The sequence below is a fragment of the Calonectris borealis genome, chromosome 20 (genome assembly GCF_964195595.1).
Source record: "Calonectris borealis chromosome 20, bCalBor7.hap1.2, whole genome shotgun sequence".
NCBI classification, from domain to species: Eukaryota; Metazoa; Chordata; class Aves; order Procellariiformes; family Procellariidae; genus Calonectris; species Calonectris borealis.
This window is the reverse complement of record NC_134331.1, coordinates 5,183,366-5,204,649: the sequence shown is the minus strand read 5'-3', so window position 1 is coordinate 5,204,649 and position 21,284 is coordinate 5,183,366. Positions and strand designations below refer to the sequence as shown.

The 21,284-nt window shown below is 44.0% G+C and overlaps 1 protein-coding gene across 1 annotated transcript in view; it reads left to right on the top strand.

Moving 5' to 3' along the window:
* Positions 1–7,537: 7,537 nt before the first annotated feature.
* RAB11FIP4 (RAB11 family interacting protein 4) overlaps positions 7,538–21,284 on the top strand; it is a 125,877-nt gene continuing 112,130 nt past the window's right edge. Inside the window, exon 1 of the mRNA XM_075169586.1 lies at positions 7,538–7,921. Within this exon, the coding sequence (XP_075025687.1) occupies positions 7,778–7,921 (144 nt within the window). The 5' untranslated portion in view covers positions 7,538–7,777. The remainder of the gene's footprint in view (positions 7,922–21,284) is intronic.

Sequence of the window (21,284 nt, the reverse complement as noted above, 5' to 3'; positions counted from 1 at the left end):
TTGTTTCACCGACTTACGGTACCAATATAATTCAGTGGCTAGCGTCAGCAGGGTATTTGCAGAATTGATGCACTAACTATACCAATGGTCTAAAACAGATGGGAATATTGGCAGGCCAAGTCCCATAGAGGACTTCAGAATTTCCAACCTTGGTCTGAAATAGTCCTAAATGGTTAGTCTTCAGGACATACTTTAAAGCATACTTTGATGCCTTTTTTTTTTCCCCTCCCCCTAAACCTACTAGACGTTGAAAAACAAAGCACTAAAATGGCATGGCATTGTGCTAATTTATCATAGCTAGCTATTGGTTTTGGGTGCTCCCACAAACTGGAAAGCGAGAGATGGACTATGAAAGATTTCTCCTATTACAGGACCTCTGGAATAGCGAGTCAGACAATAACCCCTCCTTGCCCGCTGTTCCAGGACTGGGCAAGCACTGCAAACAGTCCACCTTGAGATTAGTATATCAGGCCTCAGCTCTGAAAGGGGGCTTTTCACCTAAGTACTTTTGTGGTCCAGAGCTTTGGTTTTCTGTTTATTCTGTGGCTACAATACCGCGGGGAGGAGGTTGGGGCATCTAAAAAGACCAAAAACATCCAGATAATATCCAGTTCCAGCAACTGTCTCACTGTGGCTATGCTGTTCAGTATTTCCATCTAATGTATTGTACAAATCTGAACTCAAAGTACTCTTGTGGTAAGGCAGGGTTTTGGGATGTAGAACTCGCTCATCCAAAACATTCACTTGGATGTCACATAGGCAAAAGCAACTACAGATTCACAGGGGACTTGAACAAATAAGGCCAGAGTGACTGTACGGCAGGGAGGCAAAAATCATACTTTTGCTGAAGCTGATTCAAATCCAGGAGCTCATTTCTGTTCTCCCCTAATTTTTATCCTCAAGTCTCAATACCAAAATTTATAGGTAGATACTGTGACGAATAGGGCTGTATTTTTTAAATATTGGTTAAAAAAACCTGATAAAACCGGCTGCATCAGTTTTAAAATGCTGTGAATCATCTAAGCATAAGAGACAGCTGGAATAATTCCATCTGCAAACTGTAGTCAGTAGATTTGATAATGCCTACCACAATCATTTTTGAAGGCAATTATACAGGCTGCTAGAACCAGCCTGGTTAAGCTGCTCTTCTAATTGCTTCTCTGTTCCTAAAATGTCCTTTTCAGGACTGTTTCTGTACAAGCAAGCTGGTTGTAGTCTTTCTTTGAAACAGTTAGACTGTGCTCATCACCATTAGCCCCACCGCCAATTTGGTCCATTGATGGTCACAGCAGTAATGATGCTGCACCTACATTCTTTTGCATAAATATTTTTGTTCTGTCCTTTATTTCCCGTTAGTCAGCCAACTTGGACTCAGCTCACACAATCTGTTTCGAGACACAACAAGTAATCACTGTTTGGCTTTAGCATCAGTATGGTATATCATGTTCTAATTTTATTATTCTGTCCCAGATCTCGTTGCTAAATACAGCAATATCTGGGAATTACATTCCTGTAGTCAGCTGTAATAAAACTGCAGATGGAACATATTTATTCAGATGTTGTGCAGTCCATCTTGGATAGGACAAAATAAGCAAAATTTTAGAAACTTTATTTGAAGCAGTAAGGGATAACTTACTGAACAGTTCATATGCTGTGTTATGGGTGAGTTAGCTTAAAGAAAATACACTGGCTGGTGCACCTCAGTCTTTAACAGCTGCTAGATGATTTGCTAGATGATTATTTTTTTTTTTAAATAAATTGGGGAGGGCGGGGAAAACTAGTCGTTCCTTTCAAGAGTCTGGGGCTTGGGTCTGTTAATGTTGTTTGCTTGTTAGAGCCAGAGAGGAATGTTTGCGTGTCTCTTGACAGCTTTTTTGGGGGGTAGGAATTGAAAATAACTTGACTGTAGCTACTACACATCTTCTTTTTACACAGTTGTCTTGGAGTCTTAAACATTTCATTGTACCCAGAATCTCCTGTGAAGGAGTGCAGATCTCTCCTTCCGAGGGACAGAAATGACCTAGTGGCCTGGCAGCTGTCAGATGCTTTCTGGCACCATTAATGCTTTCAGGAGGTTGCCAGATGCCATTGAACGTTATAATCTGCGGCAAATGTAAGTCTACCCAACTGCTTAGAGCTCTTCAGAGAAAAGCTGACGGGTACTGTCCTTTCCCTAAGAGAAGGCAGCAGGGAGGCTTCTGGAATGTACCAGAAAGAGAGGTTTGGTCCCAGGCCATTGGGAGGACTGTGGGACTTCTTGGAACAGCAAGAAAGCTTGCTTTATCCCATACTATTCATTCACTTCTGTTTTACATATGATTTATCTCACCAACCACAGTAGCCTCACCTTGCTGCCCTGCGCAAGGTGGCCAGCGATGGCTTCTCTTGGCTGGTGGCGAAAGTGCAGTGAAATGGCTGGCCACTTGGTGGAGTAAGGAGACCTTCAAATACCATGGGAACATGCTGGTGGTCGGGCTACGCTCCTGCTGCCGTCCCCGGAACTAACCTGGTCAGCACCTGGAAACATGAATTTGATCCTATGAATTCACAGTGGAAATGGTTTTACGTGAACCATTACAGAGGATTACTTAATTTTATCAATAACTTCATGGGAACAGATATTTTGGTCTTTGTGAGCACAACCCCAATTACAACGAGGCTTTACAGTTGCAAGCAACAGCTAAATTAGCCTGCTTTAACCTGATTTGTACTTAGGCATGCTCTTTTTCAAATGCTGGATTCCCTGCCTATCCTTAAAACTTTTTGATCCATGTCTCTGAGGGTAGTATGTGTGTTGTAAGAAGAAACAAATAAGGCATTGGTGTGTTTGCTGAGGTACTGCAGTGAGCTGTCTAGCCAGGCTCACCTGGCAGAGTTATGCACATAGCTAATTCATCATCTGGTAAGAGTGCTGATGAAATCGAGCAAGAGCATTCATACTGTATAAAATTAAATCACTAAAACTTTTACAAGGTGAGGTCCTTCAGCAACTAGAAAATTTCAAAGGAAGATCCTTGCTTGTTGAAACATTTCCCCAAAATTTGTAAGTTGTTGTTGTTGTTGAACTCTTTGTAATACAAAAAAGATTAGAGAAAATGGCAGTAAAAAAAATCAAGTATTTTGCTTCTGTGCCATACCTAATTAAGCTAGCCTGAGAAAACTCCATTATTTCTTAAGTAATATTTTTAAGTTCTCAGGCAGGGCAAGGGTATTAATAAGCTAGTTCTTGCTGCCTGTTACCTGTTCTTTATGACACTTAAAGAGAATATCCAACTGATGAAGCACATCTGTTGTGGTGCTAATCAGAGCTACAGTAGTCAATGGGAAACAGGATTTGATTCAAAATACAGTAAGACTATTAGAAGCCAAATATTCAATGAGGGTTATATTATGTCTACTATAAAGAGAAACTGTGCTATGAAGCTATTCTGAGAGGCTGGGCCTCAAGATGTTGCTACTATATGCTGGAACACAACCAGAATTGTAGATAAGGTCATCAGCCTTGGGGAATGCAGTCCTTAGATGCTGTTTCTGACACCAGATTACAATTTGCTGTATAAGTAGAAGTGACATTGATGGAAAAGCAGCTGATTGTGAAGAAATCCTACAAATTACAGCCATGGTCTGTGGTATTCAATGAAATGTTTCCTCTTGAACTATTTATTCTTAATAGGCAAATATGGTAGCACCACCACTAGTCATATTTCAAGTTCAGAAAACTAGATTTGCAGCATGTAAAATATTTATTCCACATAGCCCACAAGTCAAATGAAGAAGTTGCCAAACATCTCAGATTAAACAAGTCTTTTGATACACCAATAAGGAAAAATAGCCCACTGGTACTAGCAGACATGTTCTACTTAGAACTGGAGAAGCGGAGATCAGCAAGGAGTAATGCCAGCTACATCCACTGGCAATAAAAATTGACCTCCTCCTTGATTCAGCCTTACAAATTGTACCTTGCCAGTGCAGTTGCCCAGCGTGTGGCATGTGTTCAGCTCCGTGTCCTGATATTAGCACACTCGGGGCACCCCCAGCTTTCAGATCCTGGACCTTTATTGACAGCATCTCACATCCCAATTCTCCTGTGTTCAGTGCTGTCAAATCATCTCCCAGCTGTCACATCTTTGCTCAAAGTATTCAGCTGTCTACAATGACAGCTTCTACAGCCTCGTCAGCTCTCCTATCAGCTTGATTCCAGTGCTCTCTGGCACTCAGGCTGTCTGTGGCAGTTCTCAGACTTCAGTACTAACTCCCCAAACTGTAATTTCTATACCTGGAGCTTTTTTTTCCCTCTCCCCCCCGCCCCGCCCTTACAAATTAGTGCAAGAACGACACAGATTTTAATGCTGACAGATTTGGTCTAAATCTATGTTGCCATTTACATGCGTATCTGGACCAAGTTCCTTCTTCCTCCGGCAGAAGATAAAGGAGAGCCAGTGGAAATTAACTGGATTCCAAGAGACAGAGCACGACCCCTCTGAGGTGTAGGAATTCCTCCACTGGTCATGGCAAACAGGGATAAGTTTATTCCTTTTTTTCCCCTCACAATACTAAGTGTGACTCCACTTCCCTGTCTGGGACGGCAGAGCTGCCCACCTGCACACAGAGAGGTGACTCAGATGGTGCAAGGATGCACTCTCAGCAAACAAGGTGGGACAATGACACAGATGTGCTCTGAAGCTTTGAAGAGGTTGAACTCTACTTCAGAGCAGTTAGAGTATGTCGTGGTTTAACTCCAGCGACTGAGCACCACACAACCGCTCGCTCACTACCCCCACAGTGGGATGGGGGAGAGAATCAGAAGAGTAAAAGTGAGAAAACTCGTGGGTTGAGATAAAGACAGTTTCATAAATGAAATAAAATAAAATAGTAGTAATAATAATAGCAATAATAAAATATACAAAGCAAGTGATGCCCAGCCAGTCCCTGAGCAGCAGCCCCCCCTGGCCAACTTTCCCTTAGTTTATATTCTGAGCATGACATCATATGGTATGGAATATCCCTTTGGGTCAGCTGTCCTGGCTGTGCCCCCTCCCAGCTTCTTCTGCATCTCCAGCCTTTTCAGTTGGTAGAGCATGAGAAGCTAAAAAGTCCTTGATTTAGAATCATAGAATAGTTTGGGTTGGAAGGGACCTTTAAAGGTCATCTAGTCCAACCCCCCTGCCATGGGCAGGGACATCTTCAACTAGATCAGGCTGCTCAGAGCCCCGTCCAGCCTGACCTTGAATGTTTCCAGGGATGGGGCATCTGCCACCTCTCTGGGCAACCTGTGCCAGTGTTTCACCACCCTCATCGTAAAAAAATTCTTCCTTACATCTAGTCTAAATCTACCCTCTTTTAGTTTAAAATCATGACCCCTTGCCCTGTTGCAACAGGCCCTGCTAAAAAGTTTGCCGTCGTCTTTCTTATAAGCCCCCTTCAAGTACTGAAAGGCCGCAATAAGGTCTTCCTGAAGCCTTCTCTTCTCTAGGCTGAATAACCCCAACTCTCTCAGCCTTTCTTCATAGGAGAGGCGTTCCATCCCCTGATTATTTTTGTGGCCCTCCTCTGGACCCGCTCCAACAGGTCCATGTCTTTCTTGTGCTGAGGGCTCCAGAGCTGGATGCACTACTGCAGGTGGGGTCTCACCAGAGCAGAGTAGAGGGGTATTTAGTATAAGCAGTACTTAGCAACAACTAAAACATCCAAAACACAGCACTATACCAGCTACTAGGAAGAAAATTAACTCTATCCCAGCCAAAACTAGGACAGACTAAGAGTAGCTGTTTCCACACAGGTGTGCTTTCCACCACTCTGAGGGGAACCAGCTCACAGATTTTTGAATATTTTGAATAGGTGCCCCTGAGGGGTATGCTAAGCTCAATCCCTGTGTAACCTGAAGATGAGTTCAAGTCCTGAGATAAAAGCTAAATGTCCTCACATCTTAAGAATCCTGCTCTAACTAGAAAACTTCCGAGAAGTTTACTGATCAAATATTTTGCTTCTGTTTTCTCTTTCAGATCTCCTTACATCTCTTCATAAATTCTGTGCTTCCCAAGGGTCGTTTCTGATCTCTGCACTTGATTTTTTTTACAGTCTGGAAAGACCCTTTTGTACATCAGTAAGGGAACAGGAGAACCCTTCTGTATTTGTTGTAAAACTAAAGGAAGGTCAAGGGGCTCTGGAACCAACTCCTTATCTGTGTCAAAGGGTGGATATGTGGGGAGCTGTATTGCTAGTGCAGTGTGTGCTGTCACTGTGTTGTTGATTGACAGCTGACTTACAGCCTACAGGGCTGTCAAGTCAGCCTCTTCCCAAACCCTGAATTTGCACATAAAAGAGATGAGAGACTTGTGCTCAGAGTAACAAAACTTCCTAGGAGAACACTCCTATTGGTTCCTAGAAAAGAGATGAATTTGACTAGCTTGCTCTCATTATGGGATTTTCAGGGTTGCCAAGGGCCATATGGACCTCTCTTACTGCAAGAAGCAAATGAATGGATACTGTCTCAATTCAAAACCTGCTGCACTTTCATGGTCATTTTAGATGGACAGCTTTATCGATTACCTACCGGACATCACTCAGTGATGGATGGTCACCTGTGCTCAGCAACCACAGTGGGAAAGCAGTGCTGGCAGAGGCAGTAGGTACCTGAGCCTGACTCAGCCAGTGCTCCTTCCTCCCCAAGATGTTGCCCCATCATTCCTGGTCTGAAGCACAATGCAGGAACCAGAACCATTCCTGGTCTTCCCTCTGGCAGCTCACGGCTGTGGGCTTAAAAAGCAGTCCAAAAAACTGAGAAAGGGACAGAGCAGAGAGATCAAATTAAAACCCAGCCACGGAGCACAGCAGTTGCAGAAGGCTTTAATGAGGAATCCTGCAAAGGCAGGGACATCCCTTCATTACCAGCTATGTCTCATTAAAGTGTGGGTGAATAGTGTCTGTCCTAAGCCAAACCCAGCCATGAGGAGTGCCTCTGCATGGCTCTGCCTGGTCGCTTGAGCACAATGGAGCACGGGAAGCTCTGCTTGTCCTCCTCTGCCTTAATTGCCCCTTAACTCTCTACTCTGCTTTTCTCCCCCTAGCCTGGACCTCTTCAGACCAGGATCAACGGCTTTTTCTCAGGAGAAATTGTAGCGTGTTTTATTTGGGGTGGCGGGGAGGAGGACTGAGGTGTGGAGCAGCGAAGGGACCGCGAATGGGTCTGTGACAGCCGGGAAAGGAACCCAGGGGACGCCAGGCCTGCTGGCCCCCAGCTGCTGGAGGGGAGCATGCTCTCCTCCATCCTGCCTCCCTCGCTCCCCCTGCCCCATTCCCTCCTCCCTGTGGCGATTTTCCTTCCCAGGGAAACTGCTGCTCCCAAACTGTCCCTGTGCCCTGTCGCGTTTATCTTCGCTCTCACACCTCTCCCCGCCGGGCTGCTGCGGCCCCCCGCCCTCGCCCCCCGGCCACCACACCCCCTCACGCCCCGCTTCCCGCCCGGCCCCAGCGGCGCCTCTCCCCTCACCGCGGCGCCCCCTGGCGGCGGCCCCGCCCCTGCCGAGCGCGGAGTCCCACCGCCCCCTCCCTCTCCCTCCCCATCCCTCCCCATCCTCCAGCTCTGCCCTATTGTTCTCCCTTCCCTCGCTCCCTCCCTCCGCCGGGGCTCGCGTCCTCCCTCCGCTCTCCTCCATCCCTCCCTCCTCCTTCTCGCTGTCCCTCCCGCCCCGCTCCTCAGAGCTGATGTCACGCACCCGCTGAAGGCGCGGGCGATCATGGCTGCTGCGGCCGCGGCCGTGCCGCCGGCCTCCAGCTAATGCCCGCGATGGAGCCGGCGAGCCTGCTGCGGTTCCTGCGGAAGCTCAAGGAGGTTTTCGACGTGTGCGACGAGGATGCGGACGGCTTCATCCGGGTGGAGCACTTCATCGCCCTGGGGCTGCAGTTCGGCCAAGGGGATGAGGTGAGTGGGGCGACCCTCGGTCCCGCCCGGCCCCCACGCCCGGCCCGGCCCGGCCCGGCCCGCTGCCCCGGCCCCCGGCAGCCGCGCAACTTTCACCTGCTGCTCCCGCTATTCTGCCTGGCCAGACCCCGCCAGGACCACCCGCCTCCTCGTCCCCGTCCCCTGCCTTCTCTCATCGCGGCCCGGATTCCCCCCGTCCCTCAGGGGGTCCCAGAGCCCCCCCCACGGCGGCCTGGAGCCCCCTTCCCTCAGGGCCACCCAGTCGCCCTCCCTCTTTCCCGCAGAGTCCTCCCCAAAGACTGCCCAGATCCCTCCTTCCCTCAGGGGGTCCCGGAGCCTCCCCTTTCCCTCAGGGCGGCCCAGACCCCCCGGGCTGACCTGGCTCCCGGTCCCCTGGGGTGGAGGGACCGGTCCCTCGCCGGTCGCCTCCCCAGGGCCGTCCCAGTGCCGGGAGTGCTCGGGGGTCGCTGTGCCTTTCGGGGAGGTGTATTTATTCTGGTGACAACACGGTTTTTCTCTGTCCTGGCTGAGCTGCGTCCTCGCCGGGGTACCAGGCTCCGTGGGGTATTGGGAGCAAAGCCCCGGGCAGCCTGAACAGTCAGGGAAGCACCAGCCCGGGTGCACCCTAAAACCTCCAGGTGATCCGTGGGAAGCGAGGACCCCATCCAGCCCTTCAGTGACACAGCGTAAATCTGGAGTCACGCCGCTGGTCTCGATGGAGCCGTTGCGTCAGTGGGACCACTGTAAATCCGTGACATCAGTGTAAACGAGAGTGGGCTTCAGGCCAGTGTCTGTGAGGGTAATGACATGCGTTTGGTTTGAAACAGTTCCCTTAAGCGATTCAATAAAGGGCTGCAGCTCCAACAAAATTAACCAGGAAAAAATGCTTGCTTTCCCTAGGAGAGCTCTCAGGATATTGCACTTAACTGTTTGATGCTTCCCAATATGCCCCAGCAGTTTTGGGTGCAGGGAGGGGGAGTGGAGTCGGGACTAGGATAGGACTCAGAAAACCAGTATCAGCCGATCTTTTAAAGTACAATAAAACAAATTAACGTGAGGAGCCAATAAAACGGTAACGTATAAAGGGATGCCAAAGAGGCAGCAAAACCAGAGTGAATTCACAGTAATTGTTGGAGCTAATTACTTATTTTTGGCTTATCGCTGGTAATGAAAAACAGCTTGTGAATGAAATCAGAAGACTTATTGCTTGCAGATAGTCGCAGGTCTGTTAAACATTTTCTTAATGAGAAGCTGTAGTTTCTTATTTTAACCAGCAAAATAAGGAGGAGAAATGAGTAACAGTTGAGAGCTTTATTGATTTCTGGTTTTATTTGTCTCTTGGTAAGTTGTATAATTTTATGTAAACTAATAGAAGTATTTTTAAATCCTTTCTGCCAGATACACTGCATCAGAATTGCTTTTTGCACTACTGCGTTTATTTGGAGGCAGATCAGTGGCTTCCTCTTGCTGCATTGAGGAAGACTGGTCAAGTTCCACCGGCTGTTTTGCAGCAGGATGGCATTGATGATCATAACAATCGTTTTTGGTCTTAGAAATCTCTAAAGTTCTCTAATCTCTAAGAGGGGAGCAGGTTCTGTAAGATGCAACGGAGGATTCAGGTAGTGATCTCATAAGCTTAGAGTGCATTGGAGTATATTAGCTGGAAAATATTTAAGTGGAATGGAAAGGAAGAGAAAACTGGAAATCTCAACAATGACAGCAATAGCAAAGTACCAGTTGTCAGTGGTAGTATTTAGTTTTCAGGATGGGCTGGCTTACTGGGCAGGCACAGGAGAGATTGCCATTGATGAGAAATGCATCCTTTGTATTTTGTTCGGTTGTAACTGGCAGTGTTTGAACAAGATATTTGCAAAACTCGGACAGAGAAGTCTTATCTATATATCCATCAGAGTTATAATATAACTTGTTCTGGTTTTCTTCCCTGTGTCTGTTGTAGTCATTGGCTAGCAGTCCCTTGACTTCAAAGGAGCATGTGTCAGCTGAGTAAATGGGATTTGTAAATCACCAAAAGAGGCTTGCTAGGGAAATACAGAATCAATTTTCCAAGTGCAGATTTACTGTAGAACAACCACTGTAGGTGAGCTAGTCTGGTTTTAAGTCTCGTTACAAATGAACTTTATGTGTGATGATTCACAGTTGATGTTTGGAGACGGTGAGAATCTATTCTCCCATATAGCACAGTGCTTTCAACCTTTCATCTACAGGAACCTAATAAGCTCGGTGCGGGAATGCATCTCATGAAATTAAACTGAGGAGACACTGCTAGGGAGCAGTTCCCTTTAACACATTAGAACATATTTACTGTCATTGAAAATTAATTATACATTTGAACATGCTACACTTCTTGGGCCTGATCCACTTCAGCTCCCTTTACATTGAAAAGAAATCTTTCCATTGGTATCAGTGAAAGATTGATTCGCTGTCACGTGTAAGTTATTTGCTCCTTCTGTTTATGTAATTCATCTTACCACAGGAAGGATCCTATCTTGTCGTATTGTGGCCTGAATAATTCTGACTCTTACCAACAGTAGACCTGGGTCATGTTTATGAAATGAGAGAGTATCTGTCCCATCAGTTGTGCCAACCTGATACACACAGCTTTCCACTTCTTCTCTACCCCCTTGGAGCTGCTGCCATCCAAAGTTTGGAGTCTATAAATTCTTAATACCAGCTTCAGTAGGGCTTGTGGCTTGGACTGTGTACGGCATTTAGTCTTTTCTGTTTTTTCTTTTTCTTTCCATTTCCTTTTTCTTTCTTCTTTGTGTGTGTGATCAACATGCTGAAATTTATCATTCCTGAAAGATAACAACTCTCCGAAAACTGCCCCAAGGCAAAATTTTGCAGCAAGGCAGCAGCTTTCTGTTCAAGCAAAGCAGTCCTTACCTGCTCAGTCAAATAATGAACTTTAACATTTCTGATTAACTTTTTTACTATTTTACTTTTAGTGGGCTTTTGAGGCCTCTGCTTCTGATGGCTTGATGCTTTTCTTTTCTTCTTCAAGACCACACCATCACTACTGTACCCCATTCCCTTCTGCCTTTCCCATGTACACTGAAATCCTCTTCTTGCCATGCAGTCATTGAGTCTACTGCAGCAGAATAGCGATTGCCTCAGAGCAGCTGTTTAGGTAAGGTGTTTTGGCTGTGGAAGCACTTCTAGCAAGTTTGCTTGCAAACTTCTGCTTTGCCCCACAAGCGGTTCAACTAGAGGAAGAAATGACTTGGCCATGTTAATTTGGCAGAGCCAGGAGCAGAATCATGTCTCTAAATTCCTGCTATGATGCCTGAATTAATAGCAGACCATTCTAGCTGTCAAGCGTTGCTTGCCCATACAAATAGTTGTGAAACTTATGCTCTTAAGCAGTTTGGCATTTTGGCCTCTGTTCGTCCCATCTGACTGTAGGCATTTAACCGAGTTGTCTAAATTAATCTTCCTCCGTGGTCACTGATGAGCAATTGAACACTGAGAGGGTGTAACAGGACCCAAGGATGAAACAAATCCTTCAGAGGTGCTTTTTTATTTCCACTGACAACAGAAACTCCTTGCTGAGATTTTTGGTTCAGTGCTTAAAAATAGCAGGCTTGGGCCTTGCTTTCCTGTTGAATGGTCTGTTTGCCGTTTGTGGAGAAATCTGAAGAAAGATGTGAAGGGCTGTTTCCAAAGCGACTTGGCTGGATGGCATGTACTCACTAGCTGAAGAAACACTTCACATCATAACATTGAAAAATGCCAATAGTCGCTCGCCATCTGGTTCCCTTTCACTGGGAAGATAGTTGCACTAGCAGCCGAGTGTCTAGGAGCATTGTGAGTGACATGTTCAGCAAGCCCCTGTTCTGGCAGTGGATTGTGTGAATGTGTATTTCAGGATAGTGCCAGTTGATGTTTCATTATGCCAGATTCTATTTAAACTTTACATTCAGTTTTCAGCAACAAGTGAAACACGCTGAACACGTTGACGACTTCTTTTTGAGATACGTAATCACCTTTTGGAGGTGTGCAAACCATACAGGTGCTTAGACAGTGATCTTTGTCATGGTAGGATCAACTGATGCTCATCAACTTGAAGCAGTGTCACACCTGAGAGGGAACTTGAGCAGCTAATAAAATCTGTAGGCCAATATCAATTATTCTTGTGAGTGGACAGTAATTCACTTGAAGGCAATGGTTTACTAGTGGTGTAGAACAGAAGTAGCGGAAAACAAATTCACATATTTCACGCGAACAAATGAAACTTTCTGGCCAAAAGAAACTATTGAAATAGGGAGATGTTTGTTGCTAATTTTAGTCGCTTCCATTCATCCCCGTTCTGGGCTGAAATTAAAGGCATCAACCTCAAGTGCTGCCCAGGTAGTAGATTGTGGCTGCTGGCTGAGTTTAATGACAGTCCTGATGCAAGTTCTGACTTGCTCTCATATGTCTCCCAGAGACACCTGATGGAGTCATGCTCTAAACACAGCCCTGCTATTGTGACTACTCCATAACTAGCTTGTCCTGTAAAGAGCAGGAGTGTAATTTCACTGCATGACAACATGGAGTCTTTCTGAATGGTCTGGGTGAATTTCAGGCTCCTAGCCGTAGTGTTGCAGTTCAGAGTTGCACCCAGAAATTAATGGAATCACTGCAAATTTACATCAATATGCACATGATGACAGAAACTAGTTCGTAACTTTCTGATAATGTGCAGTATGCTCTGGACTTACCTGCAGCCATGAGAAAAAGACACTTTGGTACTGAGACATTGAAAGAAAAGTATTAGGGTGTTACCAAGTGATACTGCCATTCTCATAATGGAGGCAGAAGAGAGTTATGACTTCTTTCTTCTCTGCTTTTCCTGGAAATAATTACTGAAGGAAAAAATAAAATATTTGCCTGGATGTAACGAGGATGCAAAGAGTGCTCCTCTGTGATAGTGTTCTCTAGGTAATAGCAAGGCTAGCACACGTTTAGACTCCTTAAAACTGTATTTGCTAATGACCCAGATATTTCATATCATTTACAGGGACTTGTTAAAAATGCAGTTCTGAAATGGCACAGTGGGGTACTTGGTTTACGGATTACTCCAGGTACAGTCACTGTAGCCTTCCTAATTCAATACAAACTAGCAGTGAATATGTTTAAAATAGCCTTTTGGTATATCCTGAAGCTAAGCCTGTATTTCTAAACAGCTGACATAAAGCAAGCTTAGTATTTACTGTTAATCAAACATTTTCTGAAGCACTGTTATGAAGAGAGAAGCTGTAGGTTTGCTGTGCACTCATGAGTTTAATTCGTTATGTAATATGTTTGCATTTCAAAGGTAAGAGCTTTGAGGGGGTTATATGTATAGTTAAGAATTGATTGTTTCTGTGTTTCGCAATACAAGTCAGTGGTCTGAAATATGAGTTCTTAATGCCTAAAGGAAAGGCAAACAATTTTGACAGCAATTCTTGATATTTAAATGACTGTTTTATAACTACCTCAGCGTTTGCATTTAGTGCAGGTACAGTGATATTGTGTTGTCTTATCATTATATGCAAAAATAAAGAAAAAAGTTAGCATATGGATCAAGCATAGAAGACGGTACTGCATCTTTTGTGTACAGTATGGAAGGTAGCATATATAACAGGTGAAGTTAAAACATGGAGCTGCCTAGCAAAACCAGGTATTTTCTATGTAAATTTTTCTCCCATTTTCCCCCTCTCCATGCCTGATTCAATCCATTGTGTTAAGTTGTAAAAATGGTATTCTTCGTCTCTGACATGTCTGAATGTTCTCCAGAAATTTGCTCTTGCAAATCCTAGGAAGGATTTCAGATTTCTAGCACGTACTGATTTTATTCCTCTAATATGATTAAGCTTTGAAAAGTGACTTATTCAAAATTGCTGCAAGGGAGGGTAAGTCTTGGAGGGGGAACAAGCCACTGCCATATAGTATTTGTGGGGGTGATCCCCAATACAGAAATGTTCTTGGTTTCTAAACTGCATTGTTACCTACAGTTTATCACAATTGACTCATGCTCAGCAGCAGTGCTTTTACAGCAACAAAGTGGAAAAAAATCAATTGCCTTATAATGTTTAGATAAGTAAATGTGATTGTTTTTATTCTCTGTGTAGTTGACTATCATTTCCTATTCATTTTATCTGATTTTAATGCTAATATTCACAAACATTTTTAAATCCCTGATTTGATTTTTGAATCAGACTCCTCAAGAGCTAGAGATGAAGTTCTAACAGTTCTTAAAATATGCAGTATTTCGGGAGACACACGTGATCTCAGACCTAGATACTTTCATAGGCTGCTGAACAAATACCCACCCATGTGCTGAATGTAGCTAGCTCAGTGCAGGGTGTGATTAAGTACACGAATGATAAAAGAGAGCGTCAGACATGATCACTAGTACTACTACATATGGTTTTACAACCGCAATGTGAGTGTAAACAAAACACTGTATAATACATCTGGGTTCCTTTTTTCAAGATATAATTGAAGGGTCTCGCTTGGAGAGAATGCAAGTGTTTCTATATAACTATGACTGCTGTTTTCACATTTTGTGTGCAATTAAAAGAAAAACAATAGGGCTCCTACCTAAGCCTTGCATCCAGTTCAGTTCTGCAGTATGTTCGTCCCTAGAGTGAGTGACAGGAGTGAACTGTGGGATCAAAATACTGCAAGGGAGACAAGATCAATGCACAGGGCACAGACCTGGAAAAATTACAATGTACTCTTCAGATTTTAAAGCTGCTTTGACATTTTAGTTTGGGTACAGAGTTATGGTTTTAGGGAGTCATGTGAAAAGCTTAGAAATGGTAGAGACTTTCTCTGTTAGGTTTCCTGAAATCAAAAGGAAGTGTACTGTAATTGTCCGTTCTGGAATGGAGAGGCTGTTAGCCTGGTGGAATAAGGGGTGTCAACCAAACCAAATTCTTCTTCTAGAGTGGCGTCAGTTTTAAAATTGTCTACATTTCAATGCTCAAATACATGTCTTCTCAAGTGTTCCATAACCTCACACACACCCCTGCATTGTCAAACAACTTTTCCCTCTTGGTTCAGGGCTGCTCTTCAGAGAACAGAGCTGCCCCACAGCAGGCTCTGTCACACTGGCCTCCAACAGAAGGGTCATGGAAGGGAAGCAGGGTCATGGTACAGCACTCCTGCAAGCAGTCCTTGGTTAGGAAGCTTGGAAGGAGCCCTTTTCTATAGGGGATCTTCAGCCTGTGGCAGTGTTTTGTGATGTTCCAAACTGGGGCACGTTTCTGGTACACCAGCTGCAAATTTGCTAATAAAGCATGCTTCACGTTTTTCCCCATGTGTGGGTCATTCTGGGCATCCTCAGTGCCTGGTTTATTGTGAAGATTTGCACTAGGTCAATGAAGACATTCTCGTGGTGTTCCATCACCTCCTGATGAACTGATCCTCCCCAGTGGGATCCAGATGGCTTTTGGAACATGGGATGATATTCTTTTCCAGTGACACTTCTGTTGTTATGATAAAAAACCCAAACAAATGTGCAGATACAAACAGCTTTGTCCATATGTTTGCATGGTATTAATAGATTTGAGAAACTGTCCCAAAATATTGGTGATTTCACTGTTTTTGTAGCAAGTGACTATATGATCAGTTGAACATATTTTACCCAATTAAACCATATGATGTATATGTTAGGATACAGTAGCTAACAGCAATTCAGAAAGTGAAATGCCACAGAGATGTCAACACAGGGACCATTTGTAATTGTTGGTACTTATCCATTTATCCCTGTGCAATAGGATATTCTGTCACTATAAAGTAGTACAGAATCCTCCAGTAATGGCACTAAGGCCACCTTTCTCGGTGTTGTTAGCTACTGGGAACAGTAGAAAGCCGTAGGACTCTCACTAGAAGAGTTTTGTTGCAGGAGTCTCTTCTATGCTGGGTTGGTGCGGTATTGTGTCAAAATACAATAGAGCCTGCTCGAAAGAGGGTTAAAGGCAGCCGTGGAAGTCCGCATGCTCCTAGGGATGGGGGGTGCTAATGAAAGGAAAAGGGATGTAGTAAGGGAGAGATTCTGCTGTCCTTACTGGGACTACAAGCAGCATCAGTGAGAGCAGGTTTGGCGTTTTGACCCAAGGAATCCTGGTCCCATTGCGTTCAGCTGTGTGACAGTTGTACACTGTAAGGGAATAAGGATTGACCATAGGATTTGCAGCCTTGTAATAAAGACTAGCTCTGTTGCTGTTTTTCTTGCAGGTTTTTTATTTGGTTTTGATGTTCATCATGCAACAGACCAAGCACTAGCTTGTCTCCAGTGGTAAGGAACAGACTCCCTTTGCATCCAGCTTGGAGAAGATGGGAGCCCATAGTCACCCTGTCTAGGTGTTGCGGCTGCTTTCATTCAGTTTTTAAGAACATTTTGCTCTTGAGGGCCCTGGTTCACTTGCTGGGTTGATTGGCCAGCATGGCAGCTGTTGTGTTCAGTGATGCATCTGGGCATGTAATCTGGCCATGAGCTAGCTGACAGCCTCGTCAAGCCGCGATGGCCTCATGTTGGCTGCGGGGCCAGCCTGTTTGAACTGTGAAGGGTCATGAGAGCAGATGTTGGAATGCGAGCAAAGCCGTCTAGTATCACATAAAAATGTATTTTGTGGGAGTGTAATTTTTATACAGTACTGTTTCAGGCTCTGTGCATCCTCCATAACAATTGCTATTTAACCTTGTGCTTTCTTCTCCATCCATGCACTGCCAGATCCAGTTGTGCCTGGGCAAAGAGTGCTAATTCGATAGACTGATTCTGTCCCCAGGAGAGCTGTGCTCAGTGAGTGGAGGGACAGCCCTGAGCAGCAACTTTGAGATAGGACCCTCAACTTCAGAGGCTGGTTGAAGCGCTGTACAGAGCGAGGGCATTGATTTGGGGATTCAGTCTGAGGCATGTGTGTAATAACAATTGGATCCTGAACTTAACTGTTCTTCAGGTATGTGCACAGCAACTTTAAGTAAATACTGATGTTCTCATGATGCAGTAAATTAACGTTTGTTAGCAGCTTGGGTAGCTTTGTAAACAGAAGGAAAAGTGTTTTGCATTTGTTGTTAGAGGGGAATCTCAGGGAAAAACAGTGCCGAAGAACTACTGTACTGGCCTACTGATTTTATTGGGGGAACCTAGTGCTGCTGGGAGGGCTAAAGATAACACATTGATGAGAGTGCTCTGAAGCAGTGTGCTTGTCTTGGTCTAAAAAGAACTGCAATGTTGAATAGTGTTTCTCCTTTTCTGAATGGGTGTCTCCGGGATTTTTTCCATCAGGTAATCAATTTTCATAATGAAAAAACGTGGTAGACTATGCTGTTCCAAATCAGAGTATCCTAACTCTGCCACAGGCATAATCAATAGAGGTTGGCAACTCACTTCAAACCTGTGCATTCCCTCCTGTTGTCAGACATATCTGACAACAGACATATCTGTTGACAACATGAAATTGTTATGGTAGGATGTGGACAATTAATTAGGTGTTTATTCAGTGCTGAGAAACTCAAAGTGTTGGCTCATTTGAAGTGTGTCAGCATCTCAGCAATACAGAACAGTATAACAGTGTCTCAGCTGAAGCTGATGTTTTCTTACTGTCTTTTTTTGGCAAGTAACATATAGACCCCGAGTCTGGTTTGTGTGTGAAGAGTCCTAACATTTCAGATGAGTTTGGCAAATTATTTTTGTCTTAAAATAGTAGGAATGTAATTAACTTCACCTTTTGGGTTTTTTTAAAGTATGCTATTTTGATTGTTTCCATTTGAAGCTAGCTTTTTATTGACAAAATTTCAATTGAAATATTTGGCAAACAACAAGTGAAAATGCTCCAAAACATAAGATTTTGCTCAACACAAAGCATTTTTTTCTGTTTTCTTCTGAGAAACATGAAAAAGAAAAAAATTATTTTGATTTCCTTTACTTGGCAAGTAAGCTGTAAAATCAATTATTTAGCAAGTTATGTATCGAGCAAGTGCAGAGACTTTGTGGTTGTAGGAGGAAGAGAAAATATGCTATTCAGTACATCTCTCCTCTGCCTAATTGGAGTTATGTTCAACTTGCAGTTATCCAGAGCTGTGGGGAAAATAAAGCAACAGATAAAGCAAAACCATGGATAATGCCAAGCTGTGTAAGAGACTAGAAGAATGTAATCTTTAGGAAAAGAAAATCAGTGTGTTTGTTCAGGAAGCAGGAAGAGCTTTAAAGGGTGGTACAAGAGAACATAGGATTTTGGCTCATGAGTGTTTGTTTCTTTGGCTATTGGTTTTCACAGTTTGTGATTACAGTTGCCTGATCGATCATTCCCTGGTTTTGAGCAAATGACTTCATTTACTGCAGCCAGACTTCGGTGAAACTTGTGAATTTTAGCCTCCAGTGTGAAGAGTGAGTTGTATGTTTCATGCCTCAGTTCTCTTTGGGATTGTTTGAAAATGAAGAATTGAGGAGTGTTTTGGGACACATCTTCAAAGGAGCTTTAATGATGTCAGGTTTTCTCTTCTTACTGAGCAATTACAAGGCATGGAAGTTTCCACTGAGGAAAACTGCATCTTGCCTTCTCACCTGGGAATTGCGTGCCCTTTGCCAAATGCAAGCTCTTCTGCACAGTTGGATGCATTTAATGGAAAGTGCTGTGATATTTGCTCCCAATCAGACAGTCCAATGTGTCTTGTTTAGAGAATGAAATTGGTTTGAACGGTCTGCTGTTGACAGCTATCATTTGGGAAAGTCTAAATTTGGAGATGAATACATCTATAATTGCCAGTGCTACTTTGTGGGTGACAGATTACTATCTTTATCAATCATCTACCACCTCACAACTGTCCTAGTAGTTACCTTGCCAGATGACTCTACTGGTAATCTAGAGGATTTTTGGATATCTGTCAGCCAGATTGGAAGCTTTGGCTCTAACCAAGCTCATGACATCTTTCCAATGGACAAAAAAATAGTTTGCTATGTACAGTGAATTTGGCATAGGTCAAGTTACTGTCCTGGTGTGAATGCTGGCAGATGCAGATCATTTGTTTCTTGATTTAGGGAGTCATCTAGGTAACCTCAGGAAAAGGTAAAATACTCACAAACTGCTTTCATTTTGCCAAAAGTACAACGCACAGATTGCTTTTTCTTTGTACGTAGGCCGGTGTGATTTCTCTTACTATATTTTTCTTGTAAACCTGGTATGGCTATTGTGAACTACATTTCTTTCCCAGCAAGAGTTTTCTTTCCCCCATGGCATTCTAAATACATTTTCAGAAACTTGACAATCCTGGTTTGTGGAAGCATCCTCTTGGTACTTCTGGCTTGTGCTGGGCGCGAATGAACCTTGCTGCTTCCTGAGCGGGTGGAGCAGCTGGTAGAGGCTGGTGATCTTCTGTATCAGCTGTTCCTTTGGGGCAGGCAAAGAATATTCTGTGCATTGGCACATGCTGGGCCAAATTGCTGCTCTAACTGCTGCCTGCGGCCACAGAATGGTATGAAGAGGAGGAGGGCATCATGCAGCAGGGATATTTAATGCATGAGAATCAATGATGCCTCAATGGACACATCATGAACGGACTGTAATCACCACTGTCTTTCCACAGCATCACAGCTCTGCGTGCCGTTTTTTGCTGCGGACTATTTGAAGTAATGCATGATGTTCTGGCCTGACTATGTTATTCTCCCAGTGTATTCCTTCCTTCTCCAGGGACGGCTTCAGTTTTGAGCTCGTCCTTGCTTGTGCTTTTTGGTGGGTGCTCCTGTTTAAATGATGGTGGTCAGTTAGGTCTAGCTGTGTTAAAGCAAATTAGCACCTGTGTGGAAGGGAATGGAGCTTTGGAGGAGTTGGTCTAAGTGGTTATAAACACAAATAATTTACATGACATTTCAGGTGAAAAGCTTGCTTGATTGAGTTGGTAAAATAATGTGGCTGTAAATTACCTTTGGGTTTATTGCAGCTGGCTGCTGCAGCGGCTCTTTAGCAATACATTCTGTTCAATGGCACTTCTCCTAATTCAGTGCTTGCCATTGCTTGCATTTTGTCATGTTGCACTATTCTGTAGCACTGATTCCCTGGATTTACAGTATACGGTGAAGAGAGTAGGAGTGTAGACTCTCCTCTCATAGCAAGAAATTGCTAGTGTCTCTATTTTGGGGAAGAAGTGTGAAGAGACACATTTCAAATACCTTTTTTACAGGAGGAAGGGTTGCCATGGGTAATAGCTGTAAAACATTGGGTCTGATTTCCACCCCCCCACCCCCACCTCCCTTTTACTGTGTTCTGTGATGAGATATGAGAATCAGGTTCATCTTCCAGACTTCTGTATGGCACAGGGTGGCTGAAGGGACACTTGCGTTCCCTGTTGTTGGCTTCACCAGAGGCGGTTCCTGAGCCCACAAGGACACCAAGCAGAGCATCCTCTGGAGCACCTTCTGCAGAGGCAAAGATGCAGAACTGGCGTTTTATTTTGGGGATTTTTGTATGAAGAAGTGAGACTCCGGAAGGGTGCTGTCGGAGTCCTTTGAAGGTGCCTGTGTGATCTGACCTCATTGAGCTGGTACACTGGTACCTTTCTTTGCCTTTTCACACTGTGTAACTACTTTAAAGCTCCCAGTGTTTTAGGAGCTTGTGACATTCACTGAATAGCAGGTGTGCCAGTCACAGAAGGTATTTCTCTAATTAACCAAATACCATTTCAACTTTAATTTCTCTTTTTTCCTGCGTTTTCTCCCCCATTCTTGCTACTGATAGAAACTTATCCATTTTACAATCAGTCTGTTAGTCATTATGCCTGCTTAATTTTGGTGAACATGCTGTCAATAATGCTGATTGTGTGCCATCATTAACACCAACTTGTGGTTTCTCTAAATGAATTGGGCAGAAGGATCCCAATGGGAAGGGGGAAGAAGGATATTCTCTTCAAAGGGATAGATTGCAACAGATGGACCGCAGTGAGTGAATACAAAGGAAATACAGGTGAAACGCATGAGGCTGTGAAACAGAGTATCAGTGTTTACACTGTTTGAATATGTATGTGTGTGTATCTTAATACCCACTTGCAAGAACTGATTTCTAGGAGTAAACTGCCAACCTGGAATGGAAATTGATTTTAAGACCCAAAGAGTATGCTCAGTGCACACTGCAATTAGATTGTGATGGCAATTTCAGCACAGGACTGAACTTTAACTAACCTTTCAAAAACTGATTCTTCCTTCAGGAGCTTGTGGGGCTATTTATGATATCAGTGATGAACTCAGGGAATGCCATAGGCTGTCAGATGGAGAGGAAAGGAGAAGCTATCAAAAGAGTAAATTTTGATCGCATTTTAAATGTAAACCCCCAAACTGTATTTGATGTTTCTCTAATTCTGCCGAAAGTCAGTGACTCCAAAA